The 9,931-nt window shown below is 37.2% G+C and overlaps 1 protein-coding gene across 1 annotated transcript; it reads left to right on the top strand.

The window, feature by feature from the left end:
* Nucleotides 1-5,256: 5,256 nt before the first annotated feature.
* Nucleotides 5,257-9,695, top strand: LOC115695102 (uncharacterized). Its single transcript, XM_061109650.1, has 5 exons — nucleotides 5,257-6,067; nucleotides 6,184-6,324; nucleotides 6,652-7,629; nucleotides 8,266-8,396; nucleotides 9,315-9,695. The coding sequence occupies exons 1-5, from the start codon at nucleotides 5,257-5,259 to the stop codon at nucleotides 9,693-9,695; spliced, it is 2,442 nt and encodes an 813-aa protein (XP_060965633.1).
* Nucleotides 9,696-9,931: the final 236 nt, after the last annotated feature.

Here is a 9,931-nt window from a genome sequence, read left to right as displayed (position 1 = left end):
AAAATTTAATTTAATTTTCGAAAATAAATAAAAAAAATAAATATTTATTTCGAAAATAAAAAATTTAAATTTCGAGATTATTTAAAAAAAATATTTAAAATTAAACCTACTATTTTGAAAAAATTAGGTTTCAACCAACCTAAATATCATTTCAAAAGTTTGCTAACTACTTTTAAAAATTAAATGTTATTTTATAAATAAAAATTAAATAAAAATTAGAAAAGATAAATGAAATATCTTATCAGATTTTAAATTTAATTTAAATAAATAAAATAACAAAATTTAAAAGTTAGCAAAATATCTTACATCTATTTAAAATTACATGATTATAAATATCTTATTTTAAATTTAAATAAGGTCAAAATATCTAAAAAAGATTTAATTTTTTTAAAAAAATATATATAAAATCTGACCTTAAATTTAAAAATAAGATAAGATATAATCAAATTTAAAAATAAGATAGATTTTTAAGCAAGAAGATAGATACTAATTCTATTCAAATTCAAATTACACTAATATCTTGAATTAAATTTAAAAAATATTAAATTAATTCAAAATGATAATTAGAATTGAATTAGGAATAGTAATAATATATATAAAAAATAATACAAAAAATCAGAAGTTAATTCCATGAAAAAGCATGAAAAATTGAAGAAAAACGAAAAAATTGTGAACTGTACGGACAGTTTTGCGATCGCAGGAAAATTTCAGCACAGCCCCGATTTTTTCAAATCTTCAAAAATTCATAACTAATTCAAATAAAATCGAAATTGAGTTCTGTAAAAGGCTAACTTGCTTAATTTTTTCCATACTATCCAATAAAAATAATTCCAGAAACAAAATCGCAATTATTTTTCATGAAAATTTACAAACGTCAATCAATCATCAAATAACACTCAATACAACATGATACCATCCAAAAACAAACAAACAATTGTTTTAAAGTCCAAATTTCATGTAAGTAAATCAATTACCATGGCTCTGATACCAGTTGTTGGAAATTATTTTACCAGGATCTTAGATCTACTCACAAGTATGTTGTTTAAACATCCTAAATATGAACTTTCTAAAACGATAAATTAAACACATATAAAGTTAAGAAAACCTTACATTGATGCAGCGGAATTAATGTCTCCTTCCACTCAGATCTCTAACCCTTGAATCCTTTCTGTAGCAGAGTATAATCAAGATTTGAGCCCGAATGTCCTTCTTCTTCAAGTTTTGATCCTTCACAGTCTTCCAATCTATGATTGAGTTACTGCTTGCTGTGTGTGGGCACTTACTCTTTCACTAGGGTCGAAATAGATGAAGGAGAAAAGAGAGAGAGGGTTTCGGCCAAGGTATAGAAAGTGGGGAAGGCTCAGTTTTTCTGAAGAGAGAAATTTCTGTCAGAAAGATGATCTGAAAACTTGTCAAAGCATTATGTGAGACTGAGCCATCACTTTTTATTTATAGGTAACTACTAGGTTTAGGTTAAGATTTATTTGGCATTGAAATAATGATAATATTAATTTGAAAAACTCCATATAGTGGCCGACCAAGGTGTAGTAATGGGCCTCACTTGATTTTGCAGTTTTATCAAATTTTATCTCTATTTTCTCAAAAACGCTAATTTTCCAATTCTAACATTTTAAATGCCAAAACTAATTATTTAATAACTAAAATAGATTATTAAATAATATTGCCATTTAATTTAATTATTAATTAGACATATAAAGTCCATTAATAAATAAATAAACCTAGAAACTCTTTTCTTTACAATTTCACCCCTGCTTAGTGAAAATTCATAAAATTAGACATAGTCTAACTTTAGAATTATAATTGATCAATCACGAATCAATTAATGAGTCTTACAAGCAGAATGTTCTCAACTAGAATGGGGACCATGGATCTATATGCTGAGCTTCCAATAAGTGAACCAAATTTACCAAGTAAATTTCTACTTATTAATTCTTCGTTGAATCCACTCTTAGAACTTAGAATTGCACTCTCAGACTTGTATAGAGCATATTGTATGTTCCACGATATCAATATACTATCTCATTTAACCATTGTTATAATCTTATTGTGATTTAAAGATCCTCTATATAGATGATCTACATCGAGATGGGATTTCTTTACCGTTCTCACCCCTCAATGTATTTTGCCCCTTAAAACACTTAGCTACCTGTAAATGGTGTTTAGTGATCTAATAATTAGTCAGTTAAACAAGAGCTCATCCATTTACTTCTATTTGCTAAGCTCGAAGGGAATCATCACTTGACTTCTATACACCAGTAGAAGCTATAGATTCCATATTTATGTTCAGCACTCCCACTCAATCATACTATCATGTTCTCAAAATATACGTATCACCCTGACCCAAAAGTAGGCTTAACTAATAAATCTAAGAACATGAATAGCACTCCTGAGTTGAGCCTAAGCATATCAGGATTTAGATTCTTTTAATCTTAAGATCAACTACTGATATTGACTTGGAAAGATATGTATAACGGTAAGTTTGTAATATCTTAACTTAGTTGCAATATCGGTCCAGTCCAATGTATACTCCATACATTCGAAACTAGTATACTTTACTAATGTCCTGGAAAGAACATAACACTTACTCCAAGTGTAAGTACACATCATCGCTGATTATCACATCAGTGTAAATCCAATAACACTGATGAAACAGGGACCAAAACTTTTGATTCATATGATCACAATCACATTCCACTGTGTTGACGATACTGTAATTGTGAATAAACATATGATTTGGATTTAACTGATTTTGTGTGTATGAATGTAATAAACATATTAAACATATTAAACATATTAAACCATTAGCATGTAAAATTCATGCAAACATCAATCACTTCAAACTTCTTATATTGATAACTAATCAGATTGTAAAGAGTTTTATTTAGGGCATAAAACCCAACACTTTGAGCTTTTTCTTTAGTGTGTCCTTCAGGGTCTTGTTGACTGCTTCAACTTGACCATTTGCTTGTGGATGTGCCACTGTGGAGAAGCTTTTTGTAAAGACCGCCTATGAATAATACTTTGACTTATTAATTATTTAAGAATTTCGTATTAATAATTATGAAATGCATATTTTAGAAATATATTTTATATATCATATGTGTTTTTATGTTATTTTATATTTAATTACCTAATTTCTCTAATTGTGTTCGGAAGCTGTGGAAAGCGACGTTGGGCCTAGAGAGTTGCATTTTATAATTTAGTTTATTATCGGAGTTTTATCATTTAATGGTAGAGGCGTTAGAATTTTCGGGGATTAGTATTGGACCATTTTGCCCTTAAGGGATTATAATTATTTTATTAGGGTCAAGGGGCATTTAAGTCTTTTCCCTCCTTGCTTTGGCTTGTAGTAGGCTTTTGATGCAGCCATATATCACTTTAATTGGAGGTTTAGTCTTGAGCAAACTATTCAGTGAAGGGAATTAGAAATTTTAGAAGAAAATCCCCAATTCTTCCTCTCTTTCTTTCGAACCTTCATCCCAGCAAGGAGGGGATTAATTCTTTGTTAAAGGTTTCTAATCTCATCAAGATATTGAATACTTTGAATCAAGGTAACCCTCTTAGCTTTCTCTTGAAGTTTTAGTTGAATTTTAAGTTAAGCTAGGTGGTTTTAGGTTGAATTGAGGGGCTGAGTATATTTATTCAGTTTGAATTTGATTGTTGAAGTTGATTAATAGTTATTCCTACTGTTTTAAGTTAGAATTAAGCCCTAGGTTATGAATTATTCAAGTTAGTGTTTAGAAAGCTTAAAGTTAGGTCATCAATGGTGTTTTTGGTTTTGGTTTGATTTGTTGATTGGAACTGGTATATTTTAGTGTATACAGGTGTTCTGGAAGTTTTTGTGAAATTTGGGGATGAATTGAGGTTTTGGGGTTGATGTTTTGGTTCCCAGACCAGAACCGGAATTCCGGTTCCTGGGAGCCTGTGTCAACCGGTCGACCGGTTGGTCCCAGGAACCGGACTTCCGGTTGGGAACCGGCCTGCCGGTTGGGGCTTTTTCCCGAGCCCTAGTTTTTCCCGTTTTTACGTAATTTAGGGTATTAGCATCCTTTTCATCGATAGGGTTAAGCTTAGTTTGCATTTTATATTCCCGATAAGTGTTTTAGCGAGTCTCTCATCGGTTTTTGAACATAATGATTTAGGGCCCTGTTATACGTCGAGCTGCACTTCCACTCAGGCTGACCGGCACACTTGAGCACGGAACGAGGTAAGATAGCGTAAGAATATATATATATAAATGTTTATGCTTGCTTTGGATGTTAATAAAATTACGGTGTTACCATCACGAGTACTTAGGGTACGTCGTGATCGTGGTACAACACTTAGTAAATTCTCGGGAGTACAGTTAGGACTCTACCAACACAAGTACAAAGTTGGTACTTTAGTGCATGTGGTATAGTAGTCGTACTACCCTTAAGAACGTTCTTAACCATTTGGGGAGCTTCGTTGTTAAGCTCAGGGCAGCTTGATCATAAAGCTGACAACGTGTTACTTTCGTGTTTTTCTTGCATATCTTACTGAGTCTGTTGACTCATCAGTTTGCTACCTTGTGTAGGTAAAGGAAAGGCAAAGCTGGAGGAACAGTGAGGCGGAACTCGACATGATTGTACATATCGCGGCAGTGCGACCCGGAGGGTTTCGGTCTTTTACTATTTTGAATCCGAATTTGAAAATGCAAGTCCGCAAAGTTTAAAAAAAAAATATATATGTAATAGTAAAGTACTTTTAACCTGAATTTTGATACCTGGGATCCCAATCTATATGGTTATTAATATATAAATTATTAAAATTAATTTCCGAGTTTATCATTATAAAATGCGGGCGTTACAGTTTGGTATCAGAGCCACCGGGTTGTTCACTGATGACCGTCAAGATATGTACAATCAAGGCCAGTGTCGAGTTCAACTCACGGTTCCGTAAGCTTTATTTCTTTTTGCAAACTGTTTTAAGATATGTGGTGTTGTATATATGATTAAATAAATATAAATTGCGGTCCTGAAATTTTTGACCACTGTCTAACCTACGTGCCTTGTGGGTTCGCAGGCTAAGTCCTAAATAATGGACGACCAGCGAAACGTTAGGAGGCAGGGTGAGTTGGTTGAGACCGGAGGTGGTCGGGGTGGTAGAAATCCCCAAAACCCCCGTGGACGCGGTAGAGGCCGCGGTCGAGTCCCGAGAGGTGGACAGGAGAATCCACCTCAGGCCCCTGTTGATTGGGAACAAAGGTTTGCTGAGATGCAAACTAGAATTGAGCAGCAAGAAGAAGAGATTCGGCGACTCAGGCAACGGGATGCCCCTGTTGAGCCTCCCCTGCAACCGGCTGTTGCAGTTCCTGCAGCCCCTCCGGTGCCAGCTGAGCAACATGTTGCTGGTAACCGCATGGAGCCCTTGTATGAGAGGTTTAGAAAGCAAGCGCCTCCAGTATTTCTGGGAGGCCCTGATGTGGTAAAAGCTGAGCAGTGGTTGACCGTTATTGAGAAAATACTGAACTTTATGGGAGTAGCTGGAAATGATAGAGTGGCGTGTGCCACGTTCCAATTTCAAGAGGATGCCCTGATCTGGTGGGAAATGGTATCCCTCACCAGAGATGTAACTAGAATGACCTGGGAAGAGTTTCGAGAATTGTTTAATGCCAAGTATTACAATGAGGCAGTCCGCAGTGCAAAGCGGAAGGAATTTATTGAGTTGGTACAAAGTGAGAGTATGTCAGTGACCGAGTATACTACCAAGTTTGACCGCTTGGCCAAGTTGGCCTCCGGAATTGTACCAACAGATTTCAGCAAGAAAGAAAAGTATTTGGCTGGGCTGAATGCCAAAATCAGACATGACTTGGTTATTACAACAAGTGATACCACAACCTATGCTGAAATGGTTGATAAGGCTCTTCGAGCTGAAGGAGCAGTTAGATTTTTACAAGAAACTCGAGAGCCTTCTGGTGTTGGTGGAGCTACTACTCTCCCTATGTCGGGTCCTGAGAAAGAGAGTGGGGGTTCTACCTTTGAACAGAAGAAAAGAACTTTTCCATCATCGGGAAGTTCAGGGCAAGGTAAAAGGTTTCGAGGAAACCAGAATAGAGGAGGACGTCAGACTTATTCTTATCCTGAGTGCCCGCGTTGCAAGAAGCATCATCCCGGGGTTTGTAACCGGAGAGCCTGTTTTCAGTGTGGTTCGGTGGGACATCTCAGGAAAGACTGTCCTCGCCCGAAGAAAGAGGAACCAAAGCACGAGGTCGGACACATGCCCCTGCACGTGTCTTTGCTATTACTCAGGCAGATGCTGCTGCCAGTCCTTCAGTAGTTGCAGGTCAGCTTCTAATCAATGGTTTTGTTTATACTGTTTTATTTGATTCGGGTGCTACTCGGTCTTATGTATCATCAAGACTTCTAGATCAGTTTGTTAGACCTAGTGAGATTCTCGAGACGGGGTTTGGAACCCTGTTGCCTAATGGGGAATTAATCATTTCGAGAAAGTGGATTAGATCAGTAATAATTAGAATTGAAGATAGAGAATTAAGTACTGATCTCGTGGAGTTACCATTGGCTGAATTCGATATTATACTTGGTATGGACTTTCTGTCCAAATACTCTGCTAGTATTGATTGTAAACGGAAAATGGTGACTTTTGAGCCAGAAAATGAGGAACCTTTTGTTTTTGTTGGTTCGGTTCAAGGCTCTCGTGTCCCTAGAATCTCAGCACTGAAAGCTAGGGATTTATTACGAGATGGATGTGTTGGATTTCTCGCAGTGGTAGTGGATTCCAATAAACCTGTGTTACTTGGGCCAGAAGAGGTTAATATAGTTAAGGAATTCCTGGATGTGTTTCCAGAGGAATTGCCGGGATTACCACCTCAGCGTGAGATAGATTTCATCATTGATTTAATCCCTGAGGCAGAACCTGTTTCAAAAGCACCCTACCGAATGGCACCTGCTGAATTAAAAGAACTGAAGATACAACTCCAAGGGATGTTGGATCTAGGGTTCACTCGGCCTAGTGTGTCACCTTGGGGAGCTCCTGTGTTATTTGTGAAGAAGAAAGATGGAACTCTTCGGATGTGTATCGATTACCGGGAGCTGAATAAGTTAACCATCAAAAATAAATATCCTCTGCCCAGAATTGACGATTTGTTTGATCAACTCCAGGGGAAGACTGTATTCTCTAAAATTGACTTGAGGTCTGGGTATCATCAATTGAGAATTCGAGAAGAGGATATCCCGAAAACAGCTTTTCGAACCAGGTATGGTCACTATGAATTCCTGGTTATGTCTTTTGGGTTAACAAACGCTCCGGCAGCTTTTATGGATCTCATGAATAGGGTATTCAAGGATTTCCTCGATAATTTTGTAATTGTATTTATCGATGATATTCTTGTGTACTCTCGGTCAGAAGCAGAACATGGGCAACATCTTCGAATGGTTCTGCAGCGACTTAGAGATCATAAACTCTATGCAAAGTTCAAAAAGTGTGAGTTTTGGCTGTCACAAGTGTCTTTTCTGGGGCATATTGTTGGAAAAGATGGAATTATGGTTGATCCAGGAAAGATTGAAGCAGTGAAGAATTGGCCTAGACCTAAAACAGTCACTGAAATTCGAAGTTTTCTCGGCTTAGCAGGTTATTATCGGCGTTTTGTGGAAGGATTTTCCAAAATTGCCATGCCGTTATCTGAGTTAACTAGGAAGAATCAGCGATTTATATGGTCAGATAAGTGTGAAAAGAGTTTTCAAGAGCTGAAGCAACGATTGATTACAGCTCCTGTTCTAGCCTTGCCCTCTGATCAAGAAAAGTTTGTGGTGTATTGTGACGCTTCAAGGCAGGGTTTAGGCTGTGTGTTAATGCAAGCAGATAAAGTCATAGCTTATGCTTCTCGGCAACTGAAAGATTATGAGCAGCGTTACCCAACTCACGACCTAGAACTTGCAGCAGTGGTGTTCGCCCTAAAAATTTGGCGACATTACTTGTATGGTGAAAAGTGTGAGATTTACACTGATCACAAGAGTCTTAAATATTTTTTCACTCAGAAGGATTTGAATATGATACAGAGAAGGTGGTTAGAATTGGTGAAAGACTATGACTGTGAAATCCTGTATCATCCTGGAAAGGCAAATGTTGTGGCGGATGCCTTAAGCAGAAAAGGACCTGATCAGATAGCCAACATGGTTATGATTTCCTCACAGCTAGCCTCGGAAATGACTAGAGCAAACATTGAGTTGGTGACTGAGGAATTATTTAATCTGACACTTCAGTCAGATTTGTTGGAAAGAATCAGAATGGCTCAGTTAGAAGATTCAGAATTGACTAAGATTCGAGAAGATGTCTTAGCAGGCAAAGCTAAGGACTTCTCCATTGCTGACAATGGGATGCTGTTGTTTAAGGCACGGGTGTGTGTCCCTGATTTCATTGAGCTTAAGAAGGAAATTTTAGAAGAAGCTCATACTACCCCTTACTCATTACATCCAGGAACCACCAAAATGTATCAAGATTTGAAGCCCTATTTCTGGTGGTATGGGATGAAGAGGGATGTAGTGGATTATGTCACTAAATGCCTAACCTGTCAGCAAATCAAAGCCGAGCATCAGCGACCGGCAGGGTTGCTTCAGCCATTAACACTTCCAGAATGGAAGTGGGAAGACATTGCAATGGACTTTGTGGTTGGCTTGCCTAGAACCACAGGAATGTACGACTCAGTTTGGGTTGTGGTAGATCGTTTTACAAAGTCAGCACATTTCTTACCTGTTAAGGTAACCTATTCAGTGGATCAGTATGCTGATTTGTATATAAAAGAAATTGTTCGTCTTCATGGGGTACCAAAGTCAATTGTTTCAGATAGGGACCCTAAATTTACCTCAAAGTTTTGGATGAGTTTGCAAAAGGCTATGGGAACTAATTTAAAGTTCAGCACAGCCTTTCATCCTCAAACAGATGGTCAATCTGAACGAACCATCCAGATACTTGAAGACTTGTTACGAGCTTGTGTTATGGACTTTGGAGGGTCATGGAGTAAGTATTTGCCTCTGATTGAATTCTCCTATAATAATAGCTATCAAAGTACCATAGGAATGGCTCCCTATGAGCTGCTATATGGAAGAAAATGTCGTTCCCCAATTCATTGGGACGAAACAGGAGAACAGAAATACTTGGGCCCTGAATTAGTCCAGAGAACGAATGAAGTAATAGACAAGATCAAAGCTCGAATGCTTGCCTCTCAAAGCAGGCAGAAAAGTTATGCAGATCCCAAGCGACGGAATGTTACATTCCAACCTGGTGATCATGTCTTTTTGCGTGTATCCCCGATGAAGGGAGTCAGACGTTTTGGAAAGAAAGGTAAACTGAGCCCTAGGTTTATTGGACCTTTTGAAATTCTGGAAAAGGTTGGGCAAGTTGCTTATCGGTTAGCCCTACCTCCTTCCTTGTCAGCAGTGCATAACGTGTTTCATGTTTCCATGCTAAGGAAGTATGTGTCTGATCCGATGCATGTTCTGAGTTACGAAGCATTGGAATTGCAATCTGACTTATCATATGACGAACAACCAGTGCAAATTTTGGATAAAAAGGAAAAGGTTCTCCGAACCAAGACCATATCATTGGTCAAAGTACTTTGGAGGAACAGTAAAGTGGAGGAAGCCACTTGGGAATTGGAATCTGATATGAGGGCCCAACATCCTGAGTTATTCAGGTAGATTTCGAGGGCGAAATCCTTATAACGGGGGGATAATTGTAAAGACCGCCTATGAATAATACTTTGACTTATTAATTATTTAAGAATTTCGTATTAATAATTATGAAATGCATATTTTAGAAATATATTTTATATATCATATGTGTTTTTATGTTATTTTATATTTAATTACCTAATTTCTCTAATTGTGTTCGGAAGCTGTGGAAAGCGACGTTGGGCCTAGAGAGTTGCATTTTA

Source organism: Cannabis sativa, chromosome 2 (assembly GCF_029168945.1).
Source record: "Cannabis sativa cultivar Pink pepper isolate KNU-18-1 chromosome 2, ASM2916894v1, whole genome shotgun sequence".
NCBI lineage: Eukaryota > Viridiplantae > Streptophyta > Magnoliopsida > Rosales > Cannabaceae > Cannabis > Cannabis sativa.
Note: the sequence above shows the minus strand (reverse complement) of the source record. Positions and strands in the feature narration are given on the sequence as shown.

Coding starts and splice junctions, on each gene's coding strand:
- LOC115695102 (XM_061109650.1), top strand. CDS start 5,257: ATGCAAACTAGAATTGAGCAGCAAGAAGAAGAGATTCGGCGACTCAGG. Junction 6,068..6,183: donor ATCGGGAAGTTCAGGGCAAG/GTAAAAGGTTTC, acceptor GCCTGTTTTCAG/TGTGGTTCGGTGGGACATCT. Junction 7,630..8,265: donor AAGTTTTCTCGGCTTAGCAG/GTTATTATCGGC, acceptor CACTTCAGTCAG/ATTTGTTGGAAAGAATCAGA.